Source organism: Odocoileus virginianus, chromosome 17 (genome assembly GCF_023699985.2).
Source record: "Odocoileus virginianus isolate 20LAN1187 ecotype Illinois chromosome 17, Ovbor_1.2, whole genome shotgun sequence".
NCBI classification, from domain to species: Eukaryota; Metazoa; Chordata; class Mammalia; order Artiodactyla; family Cervidae; genus Odocoileus; species Odocoileus virginianus.
Window position 1 is genome coordinate 58,432,512 of NC_069690.1, and position 26,765 is coordinate 58,459,276.

A 26,765-nucleotide genomic window follows, 5' to 3' on the forward strand; every position below is an offset into this window, starting at 1 on the left:
TTAAATCCTGACTCTGCTACATAAACACTGGGAGACCCGAGGCTCATTTTCTCAGTTTCCTGCTCCGTATCGTGGGCCGCAGACCTACCCCAGTGGGTGCTGGGGGCAGAGTGAGGTCTCCAGGGTAACGCACGGGGCAGAGGGCCTGGCTCCCGCCGCCCTAAGTCAGCAGCAGGTAAAGCAGCACTAGTTGGCTATCCCTCTGCGTTCCGTGTGGGTGATTTGATATCCATCAACAGCCAACCATATTGATTAATGTTTAATACCTGCTTGGGTGCACAAGATGCAGGAAGCAGGATCTGTGTTCCCCAGATGCCAGGGAAAAACCCTGGAGCTTCCAGCCTGGCCCTGGCCTGCCTCAGCCTCCGCTGCTGACAGACCCGGGGCACCTGCAATTAGTCTGCCTACCCCAGAAATTACAGGGCTTCCCTGATGCTCAGCGGTGAAGAACTGCCTGCAGTGCAGGAGACGCGGGTTCGATCCCGGGGTCGGGAAGATCACCTGGAGAAGGAAACGGCAACCCACTCCAGTGCTCTTGCCTGGAGAGTGCCATGGACAGAGGAGCCTGGTGGGCTACAGTCCATAGGGTTGCAAGAGTCTGACACGACTGAGTGACTAAAACAACTCCAGAAATCATATGCCCCCCACACACACACACACACGGGCACACACACACCTGGAGGAAGGCCATCAGCTGATGTTTCTCACTGACTTCGCAGGAGTCCTCCTTTTCCTATTCTTTCCTCTCCTCTTTTTTTCACAAAGCGTTTATCAAGCCAGTTCACAGGCTGCTCTTGCCTCACTGGGGACCTTTCCCTCCGACCTTGAGCTGGTGGCATTGACAGTGGGTGACAGCCATTCTGCGTGGGTGCAGGGCTGGCCCCACCCCACAGTTGGGGTTCTTTAACTCTCAGAACCGCTCGCTACGAGAGGCGCTGGTATCCCCATCTTCACACGAGGATGGCCGCTCAGACAAGCTGGGTGGGTCTCACCGGAACCTGGACGTCAAAGGCAGAGGCAAACCCAGGACGTCAACAGTGATGCTAACTTTGCCTCACGTCTCAGGTCGGGTCCTGGAGACAAAGCTGGATGCCAGCGGAGCGCACTGGTGGGCAGTGATCAGGGTCCCAGAGGCAGGAAGGGCAGCTCCGCATCCAGCTCTCTGCTCTGGATGCAGAGAGCCTGTGCGGTCCTTCCAGAGAGGAGGCATCAGTAAGCAGCAGATGCTTTGTAAAGAGCCGAACTCATCCGTCCTTATACACCGTAGATCTGCTTCCTATGGTTATACTGTAATTTCTTTGTCTTTATAATTGAGGGTGAAAGCGTTACTGGTAGAATCTCTCGCCCACATTCCGCTTCCAGGCTTGAGTTTGATCACAGGTCAGCTGCTTCTCAGCAGGGCGACCTTGGAGAGTTCACCTGTGCTGCCTTCATCCGGGTCCCATTTCTTTAGGGTGGATGTAGTAACAGTCACACTGACCTTATAAGGAGTTCCTGGGAGGAGTCCATGAGTCAAAGTTGCAAAGTGCTTCAGAAAGTGCTTGACCAAAGGACTGATGCTGAAGCTGAAACTCCAATACTTTGGCCATCTGATGCGAAGAGCCGACTCACTGGACAAGACCCTGATGCTGGGAAAGATTGAGGGCAGGAGGAGAAGAGGACGAGAGGATGAGATGGTTGGATGGCATCATTGGCTCAATGGACATGAGTTTGAGCAAACTCTGGGAGCTGGTGAAGGACAGGGAGGCCTGGCGTGCTGCATGCAGTCCATGGGGTCACAAAGAGTCGGACGTGACAGAGTGACTGAGCAACAACCATGAGTAAAACCTGCAAAGTGCTTCAGGCAGCACTAGGCGCTAAGAGTGAAGTGAGGGTGAGCGATCTCCATTCTTTTACTCAGGCCTCTCGGCCCAGTCGGGGTCGCTGCTTCTCTTCCTTCTGATTTCTGTTCTCGTGGCCGCGGTCCTCGTGGTTCCCCCGCCTGGGCCGGCCTCTGAGCGCTCCTTCCCGCGCTGGTCCCCTGCACTCCGTTCCCTCCGGCTCGAGCCCTGACCTGTCACTGTGCCCCAAGCCTGCGCCGTGACTCCAGGAGGTCAGGCCGGGCCGGGCCAGTGAAGCCCGAGTGGAAACACAGGGTCTATTGCGACACCGCTTTGAGGGAGGAAGTGATCCTATTTCAACCAGGAAGGAAGGGGTTTGTGTCGGGAAATCAGCCCAGTTAGCAAAATCTCACTGAAATCTTGGTACAGTTATTACTTTCTCAACAGAAAACAGATCAGCCGATTCAGTGTTTCCACCACCATCCTGATGTTTAAGAAGTTTCCATCAACAGTCTCAATGTGTGTGTGTGTGTGTGTGTGTCTGCGCGTGCGTGCGCTCAGTCCTGTCCAACTCTTTGCGACCCCATGGACTGTAGCCCACCAGGCTCCTCTGTCCACGGCATTTCCCAGGTAAGAATACTGGAGCGGGCTGCCATTTCCTTCTCCAGGGGATCTTCCGGAGCCAGGGATCGAACCCAGAACTCTTGTCTCTCCAGCACTGGCAGGCGAGTTCCTTACCAGGGTGCCACCCGGGTGCCCTAACAGTCTCAGTGCTCCATGCACAGCCTCCTGGTCTGCGCAGCCTCTGTGGAAGAGCAGAGAGGTCTCGGCTCAGAACTATCAGTCTCTCCCTTTTCACTGAGTCGTCCGCTCACCCACACGGACCTTCATCTCCTCCTGTGTAGTTTGGAGAAATGTCGTTTGGTCCCAGGACTTCGGGGAGCTAGAGTAAGACAATGCAGGGGAAAACTCAAAATCCATTTGTAATAAGCTCTTCACAAATGCAGGTATAGGAGTGTTAAATAAAGTAATGCCTCCGATGCCAAACAAGCACCCGAGGCTGGGGGCAGAAGCACCAGAATCCACGCGCCCCCGAGTGGGTCCCAGCCTCCTCGTGGCTGGGAGCAGGGAGGGCCGTGGGCCAACTTCCAGCCCAGCCTGTGGGCAGAAATGAGCTATGTCACTTCCTGGCCAGAGCCTTTAAAAGCTGGGGCTTCCCAGGCAGCCCTAGTGGTAAAGAACCCGCCTGCCAATGCAGGAGACATAAGAGACAGGTTCGATCCCTGGGTCGGGAAGATCCCCTGGGGTAAGGTGTGGCAACCCACTGCGGTATCCTCGCCTGGGGAATCCCACGGACAGAGGAGCCGGCGGGCTGAGGTCGCAGAGACACCACGTGGGACTGAGCAACAAGGAGAAGACAAGGAAACCCAGAGTCCGCCACCTTCTTAGAGCAGGGGCGGGAGAAATTCCACCAGAACAGAAATCACATTCATTTCTCAGCAGGTCATCCTCCCCCACCGGTCACTCCTCGTGCTGAGGAGGAAAAGAGACCGATTATCCTCTCCGTGGGGAAATCAGACGGAAAAATAACACATGCAAATCCACACAGTGCTCAGGCCAAGGGCTGGGGAGAATTTAACCTGCAGGGAAGCCGCAGGGAAACCTGCCGGCCGACATGGAAATGTGCGACCCCCTGCCAGAACCCCTCATTCAGATCCTTCTCTACTGGGGCAGCCCAGGCCTGGTGACAGGCAGTAAGGCCAAGTTCAAACACTTTTGAAAACAAGTATGTTTGGGTCACCGTTTGTTTATTGGAGGATCCAGCGTTTGGGTTTTTAAGGCTCTTCTTTTTCCTTAATTCGCTCTGAGCACTGCCTTTAGACCTAAAGTTCTGTTTTCTGCCCTTGAGGAGATGGTGAACTAGCCATCCAATGTCAGTATTGTTTGTTTACTCTGTGAGAGAGAGAGAGAGAAACATTTATTTGTTTATTTTAGGTCTCACCATCAGAGGATGAAAAAAGCCAAAATTCAACATTGCATCTTTTGCAAGCACCACGTGTGTTGCTATTTTATCCACATGCTTGTTGGGTTGGTACAAGCCTGACAGCTAAACAACTGCTGACTCACATTTTTCCTTTTTTAAACAATTAAATAATAGTTAAATTTTTGCCGTGCAGCGTGTACAGGGGGAGGGCAGCAGAGCCTGAGGAAGGCTTTTAGGCTGTGTATGGAAAATCTTGAGTTTCTCAGAGTCCAGAACCCATCATAGCAATTCTCAGGTCGTTATCAGAGGATTAAGCGCTTCATTTGCTCAGGATTCTGTGGCTCGAGGCCAGGGCTTCTCAACCTCAGCACTGCTGACATTTGGGGAAGATGATTTTCTCTCTTGCTGGGCTCAAGAGAAAATTAAATAAAATAGGAGAATGCACTGCAGGATGTCTGGTAGCGTCCGTTAGCACTGCCCCCACCAGCTGTGATGCCAAGATGCCTCTCAGTGGTGCCATCCACGAGGGGGACGGTTGCCCCTGGTCGAGAACCTCGGTCTACCCTACGGAGGTGGGATTCTACAGGAGCGTGTCATTCTCGGCCGTGGGCCTTCCGCTCTGTAAGCGGTCACACTGGGGTGAGAGTGAGGGCTGTGTTAGGGTCTGATGTTTCTCAAAGTCCATCGTGCTCACACAGAGTCCAGGGCATGCCCTCCTGTGCTGGGCAACGGAAGGGTTTAGGACATGCCCCCTGCCCGGGAGGCCTGACCAGGCCTTCTCAGAGCCTTCACTGTCTCTGTGTGACTGAGACTCTCCCTGACAGGTTACACTTTGCAACTCTTTCCAGTTGTATTTGTATAGAGAGAGTGATGTTTCCTGGTCACTTCAGTGCTTAGCTCTGGGCCCAGGACCAGAATCTGGGAAGCTTGGCCCAGCTGGAAGTTACCTGCTAGTTCCCTGCCTCGACTCCGGGCGATCCCTCAGACCAGAGGGATCCTGCCACCTTCTCCAGGGTGTCCGATCTACTGTCACCTTCAGCAACAGGTCTGGAAGTTGTTGCTAGGGTAGAGATACAGCTTTCTCACTGAGGCCAGAATCCCAGCTCCAGGAATGTCCCTCCGGGTTTGCCAGGGGCATCCAGCTCATTGTGATGGGCCATCCAAGGTCAGCAAGGTCAGTTGACAACAGCCAGGATGTGGTAACAGCCTAGGTGTCCATCCTTGGATGAATGGATACAGAAGACGTGGTTTGAACAGTGGGATGTTAGCCTTTAAAAAGAACGAGGTTCTGCCATTTGCAGCAACACGGGTAGACCTGGAAGGTCTCACGCGAAGTGAAATAAGTCAGACCAGGAAGTAGAAATACTGTGTGTCATTTATATGTGGGATCTTAAAAAATACAAGACTAGTGACTTGTATTAAAGAAGTTTTAGCGTTAAAGTTTCAGCATTAAAGAAGCGCAGCCTACAGTGTTAGAGCAAATAGACTCTCAGATGTACAGAATGGACTAGGGTTATCAGTTGAGGCAGGAATATAAGGCGGTAGGGTGGGAGGTAGAAGCTATCGAGTGTAAGATGGGCTCAAGGAAGCGCAAGGCTTCCGTGGACTTGCCTTGGCCTCCAAGACACTGGGATCAGCACAGCGGGAGGCAGGGCACGGAAAGGGATGAAGTGGGGCTGCGCTGCTTGTTGGAGCCAGCACGGAGCAGCAGGGAGACGTCCCGGCCTGTTTGCGAAAAGGCACAGGAGTCATTTTACTTAGATTGTATTGGAGTGCAGTTGGTTTACGACGCTGGGCTAATTTCTGCTCTACACTAAAGTGGCTCAGTATATATATACACATATCAGCTCAGTTCAGCTCAGTCACTCATGTCCAGCTCTTTGTGACCTCATGGACTGCAGCACGCCAGGCTTCCCCGTCCACCACCAATTTTCGGAATTTGGTCAAACTCACGTCTGTCGAGTTGGTGATGCCATCCAACCATCTCATCCTCTATCATCCCCTTCTCCTCTCGCCTTCAATCTTTTCCAGCATCAGGGTCTTTTCCAGTGAGTCAGTTATTTGCATTAGGTGGCCAAAATACTGGACTTTCAGCTTCAGCATCAGTCTTTCCAATGAATATTCAGGACTGATTTCCTTTAGGATGGACTGGTTGGATCTAAGTGACTCTGTTTATATATATATATATATATATACACTGTGCTTAGTCGCTCGGTCGTGTCTGACTCTCTGTGACCCTATGGACTGTAGCCCGCCAGGCTCCTCTGTCCGTGGGATTCTCCAGACCAGAATACTGGAGTGGGTTGCCGTGCCCTCCTCTAGGGTATCTTCCCAACCCAGGGACCAAACGCAGGTCTTCCACATTGCAGGCGGATTCTTTACCTGAGTTACCAGGGAAGCCCATGGATACATACTCTTTTTCATATTCTCTTCCATGATGGTTTATCCCAGGATATTGACTATACTTCTCTGACATCACGGATTTCCGTGGTGAGCCCACCAGACTGCTGAGGGGCATTTGGAGAGAATCCTCTGTTCCAGATAATTCTGTCATGGGGACATGCAGCCTCCCTGGGTCCAGTGGTCTCAGAAATAAAGTGCATTTCTGAGGCAGGTTGCAGTCAAGATGTATTTCTACATTATGTATGAAACCTTAGGTGTGTATGAAAACAAGGTTCTAGTAATTTGTTGACATCTTTTCTCATTCCAAAGAAATAGTCACTCTCATGCCTGATTTTGTGATCACAGTTTTGTACTCTTTTTCTTAGAAATTGTCTTCAAAATATATAAGCATCAGGTCCCATTAAACCTGGATCATTCTTATTCACAAGAGAAATAGGATAAGAAAGAAGAAGGTATTTCTAAACTTGTCACCACCCAAACAAAGTAACTCTGGGAAAAATGTTCTTCCTATGTCCATTGTCAAGGATAAGAATATTGAAACAGACATATGGATCAAACAGATGCACAGATTTAGATAGAAAGCCAAGTCTCTCAGAGGCTCACCGTAATGCTTTTATAATTTTCTTTATGGCAGAGTGCTTTTGGAAATTCAGGAAATGAGTAAGATAATAAATAAGTCAGAAAGTAACCTTATGCATTCCCATCCAGCAGAGGTAGAACTCTAGTGTGACAGTGTGACCCCTGTATTCCAAACATTTTTCCCCTTGAGTTTTGATGCTAGTGTTTTGGAGTCTGATGTAGTTTTTGCAGCAGGAAAATTGTTTGGGCATATCCAAGGATCAGTTATTTATAGAGCATTTCCTGCATGCAGAGCCCTTCGTCAAATACTAAGGAAGATGCAAAAATCTTGGGCAGGTTCCTGCCCTCAAGAGACGTAGAGTTTAGTTGGGAAGAAAACACACGACGTGGCTCTGAAATCTTTCCCTGGTGCCCCCATCTCCCTCCCCATGCGGCTGCACAAGGACCACAGAACTGAGTTCCCAGCAGAGGGAATTTTGCCTGAGCGCCTGCCAGCCGTTCCTGCCTCCCTCCTGCTGTTGAGGTTCCTACGTGCGGATGGCCTGGGCTCTGTGAACCTCCACAGGCCATCTGTCCCGAGCCAGGTGCTGGGGTTCAGGAGCCCCATCATACTTCTGCACCTGGCTCAGCATCTCCCAGACATGCTGGGGAAGGAACAGAGCGGGGAGGGGGGTCAATTAATTAGAAAGTAATTCATGGATAATCACCAGATTCCTCCCCAGGGGACCTCAGCGTGAGCCCGTAAAGCAGGGAGGATGTCACTTCTCATCACTGCTTCATAACCAGTGAATGTAGCAAAAGATAAATTCTAAGGCATGCAGTTGAAAGAGCTCTGCCTGAGAGGGCTTGGCACCCTTGCTTTTGGCAGGGAACATGTGCCCAGATGCCAAAGAGAGACTGGTTATTTCAGAGGAAAGGACAGAAATTAATCCTCAAGATCAGTTCAGGCTGTCCTGACTCAGGAGAACCAAGAAATTTATGAGATAATACAGTTAGAAAGAGGGAAGAGTGACAGGATTTCAGGGAACTTTAGCATCAGAGCAAACATACGCTATCCAAAAAGCATGCAGGTCAGCTTCTCCTGAGTAAGCCTGAGATTCCCGTTAACTGTCTTTCCAGAAAAATACAGAGGGTAGTTCTCACAGAGCTTATCTCAGCCACTGTGGGTGAGAGAAGGAGCACATTCATTCATTCCCCAGGGATTCATCAAGGACCTGTTACATACGGCAAGGACAACAGAAGAGATGGGCAGTGTGTACAGATTTGCAGGCTCCAGAGAGAAAGCTCACATTCAGCTGTAGAATTGGAAACGCTTCAAAGAGGACGTTCCTAGGGAGTTTGGCCCTGGAAGCTGGAGAAGAAAATGTGGAGGAGGCATTCCCACGGGAGAAACAGCATGAGGCGGGCAGGAACCACTGCAAAGGCAGCGTCTGTGCATCAGTTGTTTAATTGCAAAATTACAGAAATAGATAAAGTAAAAGGTGAAAGTCACTCATCATCACCCCTAAGGCACACTATCCTTAATGGTTTGTGTACTTTTCATGCACAGCAAATGGTTTGTGTTTACATGTGTACGTAAATGATATTTTTAACAACAAAAACATGAGATCCACTCCACAAACTGTGCTGAAATTAGAAATTCTTTTATGTCACTAAATACAGAGCCATCCCTGTAATACCCTCTCATAGACGCTCCTGTTTTCTCCATTTGTATAGTTAAAAACAACACTGTGTGCTTAGTCACTCAGTCATGTCCAGCTGTCTGCGACGACATGGACTGTAGCCCGCCAGCCTCCTCTGTCCATAGGATTTCCCAGGCAAGAAAACTGGAGTGGGTTGCCATGCCCTCCTCCAGGGGATCTTCCCAACTCTGGGATCGAACCCAAGTCTCCCGCATTGCAGGTGGATTCTTTACTGTCTGAGCCGCCAGGGACACCCGAACAACACTGTACCGAAGATCTTTGAACATATTTTCTTGCACATTTGTGCAAGCTGGATAAGCTGCAGAAATGAAACTGCTGAGTCAAAGGGTGTGTGTGTGTGTGTGTGTGTGTGTGTGCTCAGTCGTTCAGTTGTGTCTGGCTCTTAGCTTGCCGGGCTCCTCTGCCTAAGGAATTTTTCAAGCAAGAATACTGGAGGGTTGCCATTTCCCACTCCCATGGATCTTCCCGATCCAGGGACTGAACCCTGGGTCTCTTGTGAGTCTCCTACACTGACAGGCAGATTCTTTACCACTGAGCTACCTAGGAAGCCCCACTCAATATAAATTCTGAAATGAAAAACTGCCCTCTGCAAAGATGTGCCAATTACACTTTCATCAATAATGCAAGACAGCACTATAATAATGCTATTCAATACGCCCGTTTAAACCCTGTTCAGGTTCCATTTTAAAAGGGTTTTGTAATTGTAAAATCTGCATAGATAACTACACAAGTTGGGGCTGTATAGGAAAACTATCGACAAGAGAGTAAAGCAAGTTTCAGGACTGTGTGGATGTTATATTATCAAATCCATAAGAATAAAAGTGGAGAAAGACAAGGGAAAAAACACTGGCCACATCGGTTACCTCTGGGGAGGGGAGGTTGGTGAACGAGCAGACATGAATGAAAGAGAGGTTTACGAAATTAAAGATGTTGAACCATGCAAATATTTCCTATTCAAAACTAAAGAATGTTTTATATATATATATATATATATATATAATCTAAAAGAGGTGCTGCTCCTTCCAGGAAGCAGTTTTCATGGAAAATTCCAGTTCTGCATAGAAGAAGGAGCGGACTGGTGTTTCCTCCTTCCCTCAAGGTCACAGGATTTGTAACCCAGGTTTTTTCTTTTTATCGATGAAAGCAACATCCGTCAGTACTTCGTGCTTTGTTTTTTGGTATCTACTTTAGCTCTTCCTTTAAAGGTAAGGCTAGCTTAGAGACCAGGAATATCTTGGCTGATATTATACATAGCAATCCTCCATATATATAATATTTTTTCATATAGTGACATTTACTGTTGCCACATTAAGTTGCATTTTTAGAAACCTGTTTTTTTTCATTGGGTATAGCAAACAGGGGTAAAAAGCAGGTAACTTCTGTGTTCACCATTTTTTAAAAGTCCTTATTTTATATTGAAGTTCAGTTGATTAGGGTGTCCCTGGTGGCTCAGTAGTAAAGAATCTACTTGCCAATGCAGGAGATATGGGTTTGATCCCTGGGTTGGGAAGATCCCCCTGGAGAAGGAAATGGCAACCCACTCCCGTATTCTTGTCTGGGAAATCCCATGGACAGAAGAGCCTAGTGGGCTACAGACCATGGGGTCGCAGAGTCAGACCCAACTGAGCGACTAAGCAACATCAACATAGTCGATTAACAACGTTGTGTTCATTTCAAGTGTTCAGCAAAGCGATTCAGGTGTACACACACATGCATCTGCCCTTCTCCAAGTTCTTTCCCATTTAGGTTATTACAGACTGCTGAGCAGAATTCCCTGTGCTATTAGTAGGTCCTAGTGGTCACCTATTTTATCACTTTTATCTTTGCAAGCACACAACCCTAATCAGAGCACAGGTCAGTGGGCTGCAAAACGGGCTCTCCTTTAGGGGAAAAAGCCCCGATGTGTACCATTTGCCAATTTCCGTGGTGTACATTCCCCCACGATGGCATCTGTCAAGCTCCCTGTCCAAGTCAGCTCGGGCACTCCTCTGCTGGTTGTCCTCAGGGAACAAAGGGCACAAACATTTCTAAAAGAAAAAGAAAAAGATGACTCTCAGCAGCTCTACCGTAACCATTAAAAAACAAACAAAAGGCCCAGTGAGAAGGATCCCGACGCCCTCTCTCCCTCTCCCCCTGCCCTGCCCAGGTTGTGACTGGGCTCTGGCAGGGGCTGAACAGCTCCCCAGAGAGCCAGGAGGCCCCACCCAAAGGTAAACATGGAGATTTAAAGAGCAGCTTGTCCGCTGTCAGAAGTTACACTCAATTTGCCACGTTTGTTTTTCTGTTTGGAGGCTGGAACCCTGACTGTTGTTATAAGCAGAACCCGTCAGCTCTCAGCTCCACTTGAGAAAACTCGACTCCGCCCCTCTGCCCAGTCCAGTCCGGCCGCGGCCCATGTCTCTCTTTCTCTGAACTTCTCTGCGCTGCCCGACCTCAGGGAGCTGGAGGCAGTTCAGGACTGGGCAGTCTTCCCACCAGGCTCCCCGCAGAGCTGAGCAGTCCCGGAGTTTTAGCCTCCGAGCAGCCTTGGGAACTGGAATAAAATACGGATGAATGTGAATAAAGTAAGGGGAAGCTGGCAGGTGCGGCCCGCAGGTAAACACCTGGGGCTGCCTCGGTTTAACAGGCGACGTCTCGGACCACGGCAGGAGGAGCTCAGGGACCCCCGGGACCAGGTCACAGTCGGACGCGCACTGTGGCCCGGAGGGAAGGTGGCCGGGTGCAGAAACTCAGCCTGGAGGCCAGCATGTGCGGTGCATCATCCAGTATTCATAAGGCTACACAGCGTAAGGAAGGAAGCTGTTCTGCACCAACCCGCGGGGTAGAGCCAAGACTCCGCGGGAGAAGCTCTGGAAAGATCTTGGCTCAGTTTTGGAAAGTGCTTTCTCACAGGGCTGGCCCGATGGATCGGGCTACTCCTGGGTGTAGCCCAGGAGGAGAAGGGGGTGACGGAGGAGGAGATGTTGAATGGCATCACTAATTCGATAGACATGAATTTGAGCAAGCTCCGAGAGACCGTGAAGGACAGGGAGACCTGGGGGGCTGCAGTCCACGGGGCCGCAAAGAGTCAGACACGACGGAGCGGCCGAACAACAACCTTGGGTGTGGTACACCCCTTCCCAGGAGCTGACCAAGTACAAGATAGACCGCACCTTGGAAGGCATGCTGTAAGGGGAACAGGACATTAGGTTCAAGGGTCCTTCAGACCACTCCCAAGAGAAACACAGGTGTAGAGGGACACCCGAATCCTGCCCCATCGACCCACGCGACCCTCACCGTCACATAACTCGCCAGATGACCGGTGCACCTGGCCTTGCCTTCCAATCTGAAGGGCTCCATCTTTTCACTCTCCCATCTATTTATCCGTCTCTCCTCTCTGATCCTCAGGTACACCTGTCCCTTGCCTGCCTCTCGAGGTCGTGTGTGCCTTGTCCCCAGTCCCAGGGCACGTCTCCCCTTCAGTCCAAACACCACCCATGTGGACCCCCGGAAGTCCACTTTCTCCCGTCTGAGTCTTCCCCTGACTACTTGACCCCACAACTGTCCGTCCCTTTCCCAGCAGGTCAAGATGTTTTAGTCTGAACACGTGTCTAGCAGTTGATCTACACCTGCCTCACATTTGCTCTGAATATTTCACAGACACGCAGCTTCTCTCCCAGACTAGACTCTGAGCCTCTGCGCGGCAGTGGTAGTGTTTTTCACTTTGCTTTTTGTCCTGGCAGAAAAGGTTCCTGAGCAGAACAATCGGTACATGGCTGATTAATTCTTACCTACAGGACGTACTAATTAATCTAACTCAGCTTCCAGCTCTCCTTACTGACCCTGACCCTCAGCCTTTTCGTTGTCACCAATTACCTTCTCTCTCCTGTCTCCTGCCTCCTAAGATCAAGAAATTACTGGGAAAGATAAAATACAGACTTTTTCATGGGAAGGTCCAGGAAGAGGCCCAGAATCACTCCCGGAGATACCAGATTATATGAGGCCCCTAAGTTTACTCCCAACCACGCCCCTTTCCCTCACAGCATTTGTCACTGTCTGTGGCTAGGTGTTTGTGTGTGTGCGTGTGGCGCTGTGGACCTGTCGGGCTGTTTCACTCACTGGATTGTAAGCGCTCTGAGGGCAGGGAGTCCGGTGGTTGCTGTGCCCCCCACAGTATCCTTAGCTCACATCAAGCCTCGTGAATATTAGGTGCTTCATGGTGTTGATGAAGGAACGAAAGAACAGATGGAGCGTCCAGATGCGGCGCTCCTGCAGGCCTTTGCGTTCTCTTCCCCCAACTGAAGAAACACTCTTCATGCTTTTAGACGACGAAGGATGTACAAAGAGCAGCTGAACCTCACGTCCCCGGAACCCCCAGTGCAGCTCCGCCAGGAGGCCAGCTGGGTCCAGTTCCACCTGGGGATCAACCGCCACGGCCTGTACCCCCGGTCCAGCCCCGTCGTCAGCAAACTCCTCCAGGACATGAGGGACTTTCCCACCATCAGTGCTGGTGAGCGTCACAGACCCAGGGAGACTTTCTCCCGGAAAGGCTGGGAAACCATCTCAGGCTGGGCTCCAGGGTAAAATAGTAGAGGGCTGATTCTACCACTCAACAGAGTAAGAAGAAGGAAAACACGAACGTTGATCTTTTTCCCTTTGAAAGAGATCTTATGACCATGATCTCATAAAGGGGGCATAGGAGGTGTCGTACCACACAGAAAGGTGATGTCACTGTTGGTCCTGTTCGCCGTTCCGCTCTGGCGACTGTCTCTTATACAGTGATCTTCTGATGTAGACCAGGGGTCCCCAACCTCCCGGCCGCTAATCAGTACCTCCTGTCTAATCAGCAGCGGCATTCGATTAGAAATAAAGTGCACAATAAGTGAAACATGCTTGAATCATCCTGAAACCATCCCCCACCTCCACCCCCAGGTGGGTAGAAATATTGTCTTCCACGAAATTGGTCCCTGGTGCCAAAAAGTTGGGGACTGCTGAGTGTAGACAACATCCTTGCCATTTTACAGATGGGAACACTAAGACTCAGAAAGCTTAAGCAACCTGGCCGAGGACCCAGTGGTAGCCTGCTGTCTCAGGTCACAAGCAGTACGCCAGTCTAAGGGACACACAGAGGGACTATTAATAGCAAAGGTTTCCCAAACAGGCGTGGCTGGAGTGTCCATTGAAGGGCCAGGGAGCATGAGGTCAGGATCGAGCAGGGTGGGAGACTGCGGCCACAAATGGGGCTCGGGGAGACTCCCTATGGAACAGTCAAGGGCCCCAGACCACCTCCCACTCTCCCCCTCTGATGCCTGAACAAGAAATGATGTCCTCACTGGCCTGCTCATCCGTTGCAGATTACAGTCAGGACGAGAAAGCCCTGCTTGGAGCCTGCGACTGCTCCCAGAGTAAGTGGCCTGGCCCCGCCTCGTTTCTGGTTCCACCCTAGACTTGGCCCCGCCCCACCCCTGGCCCCGGACCCCGCCTCACCTCTGGTTCCACCCCAGCCTTGGCCCCGCCCACCTCTGGCACTGGCCCTGGCCCCATCCGGCCCCTGGCCCTGGCCCCGCCCCACCCCTGGCCGAGGCCCCGCCTCATCTCTGGTTCCACCCTAGCCGTGGCCCCGCCCCGACCTTGGCCCCGCCCCACCCCTGGCCCCGGCCCCGCCTCATCTCTGGTTCCACCCTAGCCGTGGCCCCGCCCCCTCACCGCCCTGCCCTGGGAACCCGGTACCTGGCGGCAGCCTGGAGGTCCCACAGGCCTCCCCAGGGGACCCGGTCGCGAGCCCCCTGCCTTCTCTCCGCACTCGCACAGAAGGGAAGGCCTTCAAGAGGAGCTCGCAAGTGGGCCCTGCCGGGCAGCCTGCGGCCCCTGCCCAGCGTCGTCGCGGGGTCGAGGAGCTGGTTAGGAAAGCGGAGTCTCGGTCCCCACTCCGATTTTCTGAATCAAAATCTGGGTTCTCACAAAATCCTCGAGGGACTGGAGTACATTTTCAGAGTTAGGAAGCCATGGGGCAGGGCAGTGGCTCTCAACCTGGCGACAGGTGTCAGTGACCCGGGGGCGGGGTGGGGGGCGGGAGGAGGCCCAGGGTCAGCATGGCAGAGACCCTTCAGGGCCTCGGGCAGCCAGGCTGACTCCCTGGGGTAGAGATTCGTGCAGGCGGAAGAGGGGCCTGGCTGCAGCCCGGTCCTTGGGAGGGGGTGCTCTGTACTGGGGTTCAGACGTTCACGGACACTGAGCCCACAGCAGGTCACTGCCAGGCCAGGAGCCTCCTCCGTTGCCCTCAGTGCACCGAACACACGTCAGAAACGTCCGTGTGTCCTGACTTGTCAAAGGCTTAAAAGACACAAGACGGAAGGGCCTGGGGCTTCCCTCTTCCTTAGTTTCGCCCCTGCCATTTGCCGTTCATTGGAAGGCAAAGGTGAGGGGGCACTGTCCCGCCCCTCTAGGGGCTGACAGCAGGGCAGGGCGGGGCCGGGGAGTCAGGTGCCCAGGACACGTGTCAGGAGGCAGCTCCCTCCGGCAGGGTCTCGCAGGGCCCCCTCAGGCGTCACGAGGCCCCGTCACCACCTGGGTGTCCAGTCTTACTAGGAAGAGATGTTGGTCACAAGTCCAATGCGACGTGACAGGTGGCAGGTTCAGAGTCTCTAAGGCAAGGCTGAAGCAGAGAGGAAGAGGTCAGCTCTTCTCAGGAAAATGTCCTTTTGGGGTTTTCAGAGAGTGTCCCTCTGGGGAAACCTGCGTTGTTTGCCCCTTTCCAATAACATCAGAAAAAGTCTTATCTTGAGTCCCTGGACACACTCTCCATAATCTGACCGGACTTTACTCCTCAGGCTTTGAGAGCAAATTCTAGTCTTTAGAGCCTCAAGTGAGAGCAAAGAGAAGAAACGGGGCTGAGTTTGTGGAATGAATAAAAGGTCACAGCCCCGGGCCTGGGCCCAGAAGCACTGTTAACTCCCCATTCTTCCCATGCAGTCGTGAAACCCAGTGGCGTCCACCTCAAGCTGGTTCTGAGGTTCTCGGACTTCGGGAAGGCCATGTTCAAACCGATGAGGTAAGTGACTGCTTCCCGCACCCCCACGCCCAGCTGTGGCAGCCACAATAAAAGTTTAATCTTCATTTTATAAAGTTTAGTCCCAAGTCAGAGTATCATTTTAAAATGTACTTGCTGAACAAGCATGCATTTTTTTTTCTATTAAGTAATGTAGACAGAATTTGTCCCTTTTTATAAAAGGAAAGTAGAAATTTATCTTTGGGTAATATAAATGATGACCACAGAGATTATATTTTTAACGTAATATAATACAGTACAGAAGTGAAAGTCTTATTCGCTTAGTCATGTCAGACTCTTGGCAACCCCATGGTCTGTATCCGCCAGACTCCTCTGTCCATGGGATTCTCCAGGTAAGAATACTGGAGTGGGTTGCCATTTCCTTCTCCAGGGGATCTTCCCAACCCAAGGATCAAGCCCACATCTCCTGCGTTGCAGGAAGATTCTTTACCATCTGAGCCACCTGGGAAGCCCATAATATAGTACATACAATGAGAAACCTGAATATTCATTGGAAGGACTGATGCTACAGCTGAAGCTACAGTTCTTTGGTCACCTGATGTGAAGAGACAACTCATTGGAAAAGACCCTGATGCTGGGAAAGATTGAGGGCAAGAGGAGAAGGGGGTGACAGAGGATGAGATGGTTGGATGGCATCACTGGTTCAATGCACATGAGTTTGAGCAAACTCAGGGAGATAGTGAAGGACAGGGAAGCCTGATGGGCTGCAATCCATGGGGTCGCAGAGTCAGACACGACTCGTCGACGGGAACAACAACAGTAAGAAATACATCCATGCTAGTCAGGCTTTGGGAAGTAAATGATTTTCAGATTTAAAATCATGCCTAAATATGCCATGCAAAGATGAAATGATGCTTCAGAAAATTTGGAAGGGCATCCAAAGGATTGTATATTCTCTCTTTTTTCAATTTTTATTTTTTCTTTACTTTTTTTTTTTTTTAAGCCGCCCCACTCGGCTTGTGGGATCTCAGTTCCCTGACCAGGGACTAAACCCGCAGGTCATGGCAATGAAAGGGTTCAGTCCTAACCACTGGACCATCAGGGAACTCCCAGAGTGTGTATTCCTACAGACAGAATTCAGGAATTAAAGCAAGCTCAGGACACACGGATGGTCCTCGCTGACCTGGACATCAGGAGATGCTAACGCATAGCCCGGGCTCAGGCCTGGCCGCGGGGGCCTGTGCTTCAAAAGTGGCTGGGCCTTTGAAAGGAGAGTCCCCACTTTGGGCAGCCCCTCGCTGTGGTTTCCAGGACTAGCTGGTGATTTTCTTTTATGTTTTGTTTTGTTTTTTGAAGGTTTTCTTTTATTTGGACCATTTCTAACGTTGTTATTGAATTTGTTACAATGTTGCTTCTGTTTAGTGTTTTGGTTTTTTGGCCACAAGGCCTCTGGGATCCTAGCTCCCGACCAGGGACGGAGCCCACACCCCTGCCTTGGAAGGCGAAGTCTTAACCACTGGGGCGCAGGGGGAAGTTCCAAGGCTGCTGTTTTTCAGCAAAGCTCACGTCATTGTTCCCCTGGCAGGTGCTACTGACTTAACGGCTTTCCACAGAATGAGATTCGTTTACATTGACATCACTCTTGCAGCCACCATGCAGTCCCATGCGGTGGACTATAAAATTATTCCAAGATCGTCCTTCTTCAAATGATTATCAGCGTCCAGGCCAGTCACCACGGGGCCAGCAGGCAGGGTGCCCTTCACTAGTGGGAGACGCCTTTCTGAACATACACACCCAGCAGCCGGCTCCTCACGACCAGGCAGGGGATGCTTTTCAGCGATGTAGTAGAGATTTCTTAATGTTTATAAACAAATATCCTCGACGCCAGCCTCCCTCCCGTCTCTGGCAGGGCCGCTCTCATGACCCAGCGGAGGTGCCTCTGCGCTGACGGTGGGTCCACACACCCAGGACTTTCCTGCTCTTCAGTTGTCCATGCTGCTGAATCACATCTCTGGGGCACTTTTCCTTTTATAAGGTTCTGTCTCGGACCTGGCCTCTCTCAGTACTCGGCATCCGGGTCTACCCCACCTCTGGTCTGTTAGCCAGCGCCCTGTCCTCCGCGTGTCTGCAGAGAAGTACATTTGTTCACTCTCAACGACTGGGCTTTTCAGAGAATCAGCCACTGTCATCAAAGCGGCTTGAGTGGGAGGCCTGGTGTGGAGGGCGCAGAGGGCAGGGGGCTGTGGGACAGTCGGCGTCCTGCAAGCAGCCCGGCTCCTCCCACCCGCAGGTCCCACCGGCAGAGGGGCCTCCGGCCGCTCCGTGTGGTCCCTCCCCTGTGCGAGCTCTGAGGGCACAGACGCGCGTCTTGCCCGCCGGTCGTGTGAATCAGCTCTGCTGCCAGGCTCCCGCCTGAGGTCTGAGTCCAGGGCCTGACTCCTCTCTTCCTTCCAGACAGCAACGAGACGAAGAGACGCCCGAGGACTTCTTCTATTTCATCGACTTTCAGAGACACAACGCGGAGATCGCCGCTTTCCACCTGGACAGGTAGCGCTGGCCCCGTGGAGGCGGCCAGCCCGGAGAGGCGCCCCCGCCCGCCCACCCCCGCCTCCTCCCTCCGCCCCTCCTGCTGGGCTTTCTTGGTGGATCCCAGTGGTGCCTTCAAACCCAACACAACCCATCAGCCCCAGGGATTGCAAAACACAAGGCCTTTTAATGTAACAAGGAGTGCTTGGTAAGGAAAGGAGCCCTGCCAGGCTGCCTGTGGCTCAGTCTCCGGACCTGAGAGTGGGGAGCATGCGCCCCCTGCCACTTCCGCATAGTGCCTCCCGGCTGCTGGGTGTGAGAAGGTGAAAGCACATTCCTGAACATCCCAGCCCCCTGCCTGCCCATCATTCCTAGCCGAGGTGTGGTCTGGGGACTGGCAGCCCACGCCTCTCCCTGGAACTTTCCAGAAACGCAGAATCCCAGCCTCAGCCTGGCCCCGCTGACTCAGAGGCGCATCTGAACAGATTTGGGGTGACTCACGTGCACACGAGCGTGAGGAGCTCTGAGCCGAGCACTGGGTCATGGTGGGGGTGTGCCCAGAAGGGCTGATGGCATAGAGTCCTTCCCCACCTCCCCAGCCCCTGGGGTGCATGCTTGTCCTGGACACTGAGATCTCCACCCTTGACTGAGGGCAGTCAGGAAGACCTGTCCATTCCTTTCTCTCTCTTTTTTTTTTTTTTCTTGCCGTGCCTGGGAGCTGGTGGGATCTTAGTTCCCCAAGCAGGGATTGAACCTGTGCCCCCTGCAGTGGAAGTGCAGAGTCCTAACCACTGCTCTGCCGGGGAATCCTCAGCAGGTCCGTTTCTAGTGGCGGCCACTTCTTTCAGGCGGTCATCCCTCAGACCTCAGCAGGCCTCTGTCTCTTTCAGGATTCTGGACTTCCGGCGGGTGCCGCCGACTGTGGGCAGGCTGGTCAACATCACCAAGGAGATCCTGGAGGTGACCAGGAACGAGATCCTGCAGAGCGTGTTCTTCGTCTCTCCAGGTGGGCTGACCTCCTGCCGGCGGTCCCCCGTTCCCAGGTGGCTCCCGGCCGCCTGCAGATGCTGCCCTGGGGCCTCCTGACGGCCGCACGTGGTGACCTGTGGACCGAGGCGGCTGGGTGCCAGGCACCCCCTGGCCCGTGTGGGCCCTGAACTCTGATGCCCGCAGCCCCAGAGGCAGATGTCACCCGTCCAGACAGAAAGCACAAAGAGACTGCAAGCGTCAGTCGCTCCAGTTGCGTCTGACTCTGTGCAACCCCATGGACTGCAGCCCGCCAGGCTCCTCTGTCCCTGGGATTCTCCAGGCAAGAACACTGGAGTGGGTTGCCATGCCCTCCTCCAGGGGATCTTCCTGACCCAGGGATCGAACCCAGGTCTCCCGCATGGCGGTAGACTCTACGAACTGAGCTGCCAGGGAAGCCCCCTGCTAGTGTGGGCACGATGCAGTGGGCTGAGCCCACAAGTCTCGACGCCAAGACAGTTGAAAGGTGGTTCCCAGGATGCTCAATTCCGTAGTATCCTCCACAGATGGAAGAGGCCGCGTTTTCTCCTCCCGCCTTTTCCCCAGACAGCAGTTCAGGAGCCCTTGGGCCGGGAGGACGGGAGCCCGCTCCTCCCCTGACCGCCCTCCTTCTCTGCCCTCCAGCCAGCAACGTGTGCTTCTTCGCCAAGTGTCCGTACATGTGCAAGACAGAATACGCCGTGTGCGGCAACCCGCACCTGCTGGAGGGCTCCCTGTCCGCCTTCCTGCCGTCCCTCAACCTGGCCCCACGGCTCTCCGTGCCCAGCCCCTGGATCCGCTCCTACTCGCTGGCAGGCAGAGAGGAGTGAGTTGGTCCTGGGACTGAGGGCGGCTCACCCGGCCTCGGGAGGCCTGATGCTGTCTGTGCCCCTCCGCCTCACCCCATGTGGATGCTGGGTGTTGCTGCCATCCCTTTAGTTCACGGGTTGTTACAAAAAGCCCCCTGTCTACCCCGCACTGGATGCCGGGAGACAGAAAGGACAGACCCAGGTTCTTCCTTCGAGAGGCCCCTCAGTTCAGCCTGGGGGCAGACAGCAGCCAGGCTGTGAGAAGGCAGAGATGCCCGCGGGGTCCTGGGCTCCCCGAGGTGGGCGTTCCCCAGGCCTGGCACACTCCCGGGCACAGGGCAGGTGCTCAGTGAGCAAGCCAACAGGACGAGCGGGTTCATCCGTCCAGACCCCCAGCCGTGGTGGGGAGAGGAGGGAACAGGCAGGACTTCTGGGGGATGTGGCAGGTCCTTAGGGGCCCGTGAAGGCTGAGGAGGAGCTCCCCAGGAGGAAAGGGACGTGGGGGCTTCTGGTGGGCGGAGAGGCGGCGGAGGGTGGCTGGCAGGGGGCTGCAGACGGCCCGGCAGACGAGAGGGCAGCGCCCAAGAGGCCGCTGTGGGCGGGGCCGGGGGGGGCGCTGCAGAGGAAGCCGGGGAGCTGGGGTCCGGCACATCAGTGCAGCACCCTGCTGGGCGGGTCACTGTGAAAGGTCTGGAACCTTCTCACGCAGGGAGTCTGCCGCTTCCGGGGGCCCCCGCCCGGGTCCTCCTGGGGGTCCGCACGGCCCCCAGCCCGGGCAGGGATGCGGGTGAGGTGAGGGCGGACTCTTCCACCCCCAGGTGGGAGGTCAACCCCCTCTACTGCGCCACGGTGAAGCAGTTGTACCCGCACGGCAGCAGCGACCGCCTTCTCAACATCATCGACATGGCCATCTTTGACTTCCTGACCGGTGGGTGCGGTGCTGGGGGCCCCGTGACCCGGGCGCGGGAGTCTGGAGGGGCAGGCCCCCGGCCCCAAGGCCGGGCAGGGATGGAAGTTGCCCCCTTCACGGTGGGGGCGTGGGACGCAGGAAGTGCAGGGGTGGGAGGAGCCAGGGACTGGACCTTCATCTGCCCTGGAGGCCCCCGGGGACGGGCAGGCTCGGGAGAAGGGCAGGGGTGGAGGCCACCGCCCCGGGGGCCGGTGAGCTTCTGGAAAGGCGGGGAGCCGGGCCCAATGCGGGCGCCGGGCAAGGAGGCCCAACCTCCCGGGCGGGTGTTAGGACGCCGACAGGCTGCGGGGTCAGGAAAAGTCTCAGGCTTGAGGGGGGCCTGCCTGCTCCTGCTACCTCACCAGGGGCCCCAGGAGACAGGCTCGGGCGGGTGCAGACTCCCGCCGCCTCTGCAGGGCTGCAGCCTCGGCCCCAGAGGGAGCTCGGAGGCGGGCGCTGTGTCCACAGGCCCTGGCCCGCCACAGCGCCTCGCCTCCTCCACAGGGAACATGGATCGGCACCACTACGAGATGTTCACCAGGTTCGGGGACGACGGGTTCCTGATCCACCTGGACAACGCCCGGGGGTGAGCGCCCCCCACGCCCCAGCCCGCGGGGCCTCCATGGTCGCGTCCCCGCCTCCCCCCACTCCTGGCTCGGTGGCCTTTGCTCTTGATTGTCCTTTTTTTGGCTGCTGGGTCTCTGTTGCTGTGCGTACTTTTCTCTAGTGGGGACAGCGGGGCTGCTCACTGCGGCGCCCTCTTTAATGGACCCCGTGCTCAGTGGTCGGGGATCCCCGGCCCCGGGGCCCAGGCTTAGCTCAGTAGCCGTGGCACCTGGCCTTAGTTGCTCCCCGGCTCGTGGATCTTCCCAGACCAGGCATGGGCCCCGCGCCCTGTGCGTTGGCCGGGCGGAGGCTTGAGGCGGCGGCCTGCGGGCCCTGGTGCAGCGGCTGCGCACACTCTCCCCGTCTCCCTCCGCGGTCACCGCTGGACGCAGAGCGCCCGCCGCCTCCTTTCGGCCTCCACCCTCGGGCTGGTGGACACAGGGACGAGTGGACGCTTTTTTTGCCCTCTCTGGAGGAGGCTTGTGCGTCCCGAGGAGGAGAGGGCCGGGAGGGGCAGCGGCCGTGGGCCCGGCGTGCATGCGGAGCCGCGTCTGGGCGCAGCAGAGGGCGGGCGGGACGCGGGAGAGGGGGCGGGGGCGGCCCCGAGCGCCGTCTGTCTGTCTCTCCCGCAGGTTCGGCCGGCACTCCCATGACGAGGTCTCCATCCTGGCGCCGCTCTTCCAGTGCTGCCGGTGAGCATCCCCTTCCAGGCGGCTCTGAACAGCTCATTTACGCTGCTCTGGGAGGTGGGCGGGCGGACCTCCTGTCCCGTGACCGCAGAACTGTCCCCGCAGAGGGGTACTTAGGGCCTGAGCTTTCAGACGTCTCGGCCGCCTGCCTTCATCCTCAAGCCACGCAGATAAGCGCGCCCTCACTGTTGCGGGGCCTGGTGGCCTAACGTAGCTCTTAAATACCGCTATCCCGTCACCATCTAAGCAGAATCCTGACTCAAGTCCCATAACCTCTTGTCGGAGAAGAGGAAGCCCCCGGGTCTCCGCCTGGCCAGCACGTCTATGCAGCGTCTCTGACCGCCTCCAGTCGGGCTGGCGTCTCAGCCCGGCCGGCCAGGACCGCGCACCTGCTCGCGGTGGTGTCCAAGGCTGGATAGAAACGTGTGGTTCACGTGGGGCAAAACTGTCTCCATTCCCCACTGGGAAATTCGGGGCCTGAACTTTCTTCCTCCACTTCCTGGGGTAACTTACACGTGCCCCCCTACCTGCCATCCCCTCCTCCTGAGCAGGAAAGGCAGGGGTTGTGTGTGATCGAGGCTGAACACTTAAGCTGCTTACACATGAGTCCCAAGTCACAGTCCCACATAAAAAAAATCGGAACCCTAAAGGTGGACCCAACCCCATTTCAGAATCTGATGCAGAGAAATCAGAGAACCACAGAGTTGAGCAGAAACAGGGTGGAGCCAACAGTACCCACGGCCTTTGAGATGGCAGGCACCTGCATCGTCTCACCTACTGGGGGCTTCTCTCGTTAGCTTTGAATTTTCCGGAAAAGCTCTCACTCCGCACTTGTTTGGATTCCCGGAGAAGCGCTGGATGCATGGGGCGCCACAGTTCAGAGCACGGACGTCTCGGCAGACTGCTGGGCGAGGACTGCAGGATGCTAGCCGCCACCCCCATCCAGTCCCTTCTTACCGACGTGTCATTAGAGTGCCCGAGAAGGCACTGGGGGAGCAGAAGGCCCCCCAGAGAGGGCAGTGGGGAGAGAAGTCAGTTCAGGAAGCTTCTCCCTTCACCTTGACTAACTGGGTTTTTGACTCTGTCCTCCAGGATAAAGAGGAAGACGCTCCTGCACCTGCAGCTGCTGGCCCAGGCCGAGTACAGGCTCAGCGACGTGATGCGCGAGTCGCTGCTGGAGGACCAGCTCAGCCCCGTGCTCACGGAGCCCCACCTCCTCGCTCTGGACCGCAGGCTGCAGACCGTCCTCAGGACCGTACAGGACTGCATCGAGGCCCACGGGGAGCAGAGTGTGGTGGCCGACGGCCCCGTGGGACAGTGGGCCCCAGACTCCAGCAGGGCTAACGCGACGAGCTAGGGGCCGGAGGAGGCACACCCCGGAAACTGGACCGGAGCTGCGGTGGACTCCGAGTGTGGGCCACCACTTCCCCGGGGTCCCCATCCAGGCTGAGGCCTGGGTCAGGAGCTCACGAGGCAGGCAGGGTGAGGGGATGACTCTGAAAGAGCAGAAGTGCGACCCAGTGAGCCTCCGTCCTTGGAGCACTGGCCTGGCTCCCCTCCCCCGGGAAGCTCTGCTCCATCAAGGCCACAGACACCTGCTGAGCCCACTGGGAACCTGGACATGGGTCTGGCCTGGAACAGCATTAACTGTCACAAATAAAATGACAGGACAGCAGATGGACACCTCCAGGTGTTTGTTATAGCCACAAGGATGAGTCCTGATCCACACAGACAGACAAAGAAACTGCACATGGCGACTGTCCACCTGGTTTAAAGTACACTTTACACTCTATTCACATTCCAGTCTCTGGGGCCCAGTCTCAACACAGCCATCCGCTCTGACTGGTCCTGATTTCTCAGACGTGTTACCGCAAGAGGTAAACGTTAACAGAGGGATCTGCTGAGGTTATCAGAAAAGGATGTTTCCATCTCAAAGAGTAAACATCGACTGGACTGGCATCGGTAACTATGAAAGGCAAAGCGAGGGGGGTCCTGCAGCGGGACAAGACGGGTCCGGCAGGGACACGAGCCTGGACTGGAACAGGGCAGCCAGGGCCCGCCCGCCAGCCACAGTGCTGGCTCCCGTGAGACCCAGCAGTGGCCCCGCCGGTCCCCAGGGGCAGCAGGCTGCCCGGAGCAGTCTGACGCTCTAGATGCCCTCCCTCCACCGCCTGCTCAGACAGGGCTCAGTCCACTTTACTTCCTAAGCCTCCGGGCATTTTGGGGACTTCCTGTCTCGCGAGCCCTGTCTCTGCTGACCTGCTCACGTCTGAACAGGAGATTTTGTTTCTCACCCCACAGCCCGTGACAACACACACGACGGGTATACTCGTGTTAATCGGCAGGCAGACGACAAGGGCTGATGTCCTCAGATCGGCTTTTCAGGTAAAGGCCAGAGGCTCAGATGCTGGTGATGAGGGGGTGGGAAGACACTGAGGCTGAGGCAGGTCCCAGGGCAACAGCTCTGGCCTTCATCCAGGACCACGGCCGTGCGCCCAGAGACGGCCCCAGGGGACACACTGCAGATGGGCTTCCGGCCCCCCGGGGCCCCCAGCCACACCCCAAGTTGCGGACACCATGACCGCCCCCCTGAGCTCCCGCCGCATGCAGCCTCCAACCCGCCCATAGACAGAATCCCCACCTCATCCGGACTGCCAAGGAAACAGGGGCTCAGGAAGGTTAACTAAAACCACACAACCTAGGGGGTCACAGCTCTGCCAAAGTGTTCCTTCCACTGAACCCAGAAATACACCCGGCTTGTGAAGCTGTTTGTTGACTTTACAACAAAAACCAGTCTTTGGTAGAGGGACCTCAACCCCCGCAGCACCGAGGAGTCTCCCTGCCCCTGGGGCTCCCCCCTCACGAACTGTTTACCCTGCTTCGAGCCGGAGTAGGGGGAATGGAGGGACAGCAGGGAAACACGCAGGCGGAAGCGGCCAAAGGACAGAACAAACGGTCCCCAAATCCAAACGGCAGAGCCCCAGGCAGGCTGAGCCCAGCTCCACATCAAGCCAGCCTCTTGTGTTGAGGTGGCCTGCGATAATAAAGACGCTGGTCTCCTTCACAAACCGAGCGACAGAACTGAATGTGACCAGTGCATCCGGCACCTAACTACCTCCTGACTCACCTGTCTTACACACCATTGTTCTTTCACAAACACCAAAATTAAGACTCCACTATTTGTCAACAACACCATAAAACAGAAGACCCCAGTCTTGGAACTATCAGCTTCTTCCAACATGTCCAAGACTGAAAATTCCTGTCTTCTGTGTAAGAATTTTTTGTGTTCCTGTCATTACTACTGATGGCAAAGTAAAAAATGAGAGGGAACAGATGGATCGTGAGCTGGTGGAGAGGCCTGGAGGAGCTCGGCCTCCCCCAGACCTAGAGGGCATCCGGGTTTGAAGACGGTAAGAAGGGTAGTTGCCTCTCTTATTGATGGTGGTTTAGGCAGAGGACGAGATGGTTGGGTGGCATCACTAACTCAATGGACACGAGTTTGAGCAAACTGGGAGATGATGATGGACAGGGAAGCCTGGCGTGCTGCAGTCCATGGGGTCAGAGAGTCAGACACGACTGAGCGACTGAAGAACCCCCACCGAGAAATGGCAGACAGTCACCAGAGACTGGGGGGAGACAGCTGTTTGCTCCTATTAGAACAGGCGTGTGGGTTCCCATGAGCCTCTCGTGGCCCGCCAACCGCCCCGTGGTCGTCTGCTGTCTGTGTTGGGCGTGCGAAGGTACCCCAGCTACTGCTGCTGCACGAATGCTGAACCCGTGGCCAACAGCACTGCAGCTCACGCCTGAGAGAAGCGAGTCACACTCGCCGACACTCGCCAGGGGCTGAGGACTCCTCTGGGGGCCAGCTTAACAGCGAAATCACCACCAGAGAAGCTCAAAAATGCAGGGGAAAAAAAAGTGGCATTAAACAGACCAACAGAAAGGGAACCGGCTCACAGACCTAAATCTGAAAGCAGAAGGCAGGGTACCGCCTCGTCTGACCCGGGCTGGGCGCGTGTCGGGCAGGAGAGCATTTCCTCTGCCCCGCTCCGGCCTGGGCGTGACCCTGACGGTGCTGCAGGGGCTGACCTGGGGGTACAAACATCCCAGCGAGCAGACAGGTTTGCAAAATGCGCAAATACAGCTTCCGTGAAGAATGAGGATCAACTGTGTGAAGACACTGTGGTGAACAAAGACGATGACAAGCTCTCCCTCTAGTGGTGACTGGGGGAACCACAGAGCTGCTTTCTACACCGGCAGAGCCTCCACAAAAGGAGGAAGCCCGCCTCAGCTGGGGTTTGGGTTTTAGGCTGCGTCAGGATGCAGTCACAGCTCTGCACCTAGGCCCACAGACCCTGAACCACAGACCCTGTGAAGAGTCTGCACTTCACAAACTTGTCCTTCAACAACGCTGGCTTCTGTGTACAATTCCACAGGGTAAGAAGGGAGAGATTTCAGCTTCTCCTCTCCAGTCTTACCCGGCACTCACTATTAGGACAGCTACTTGGGGGTCACATTAAATGGTGATCTAGACGCTGCTTCTCAATGCTGTTTCAGCCCATCTAGAAATACACTTGCCAGGGCCTAACAAAAATACAGAACAGGTTCAGCTATCAATTTGTGGTTGGAAAGAAGGCAATGTTAAGAAAACTAACATCATACAACTTCAATTTTATGACATCAATACACTCACATCATTAAAAA

General features: G+C 54.8%; 1 protein-coding gene across 2 annotated transcripts in view; it reads left to right on the top strand.

Moving 5' to 3' along the window:
* FAM20A (FAM20A golgi associated secretory pathway pseudokinase) overlaps positions 1-23,736 on the top strand; it is a 38,425-nt gene extending 14,689 nt beyond the window's left edge. Inside the window, exons 2-11 of one of the 2 annotated variants that reach the window (XM_070480085.1) lie at positions 12,794-12,978; positions 13,823-13,873; positions 15,441-15,519; positions 17,932-18,024; positions 18,894-19,009; positions 19,654-19,834; positions 20,636-20,745; positions 21,235-21,352; positions 22,005-22,064; positions 23,154-23,736. In XM_070480085.1, the coding sequence (XP_070336186.1) occupies positions 12,794-12,978; positions 13,823-13,873; positions 15,441-15,519; positions 17,932-18,024; positions 18,894-19,009; positions 19,654-19,834; positions 20,636-20,745; positions 21,235-21,352; positions 22,005-22,064; positions 23,154-23,418 (1,258 nt within the window). In that variant the 3' untranslated portion in view covers positions 23,419-23,736. The remainder of the gene's footprint in view (positions 1-12,793; positions 12,979-13,822; positions 13,874-15,440; positions 15,520-17,931; positions 18,025-18,893; positions 19,010-19,653; positions 19,835-20,635; positions 20,746-21,234; positions 21,353-22,004; positions 22,065-23,153) is intronic. The other variant, XM_020875638.2, reaches the window with a different exon arrangement.
* The last annotated feature ends 3,029 nt before the right edge of the window (positions 23,737-26,765 follow it).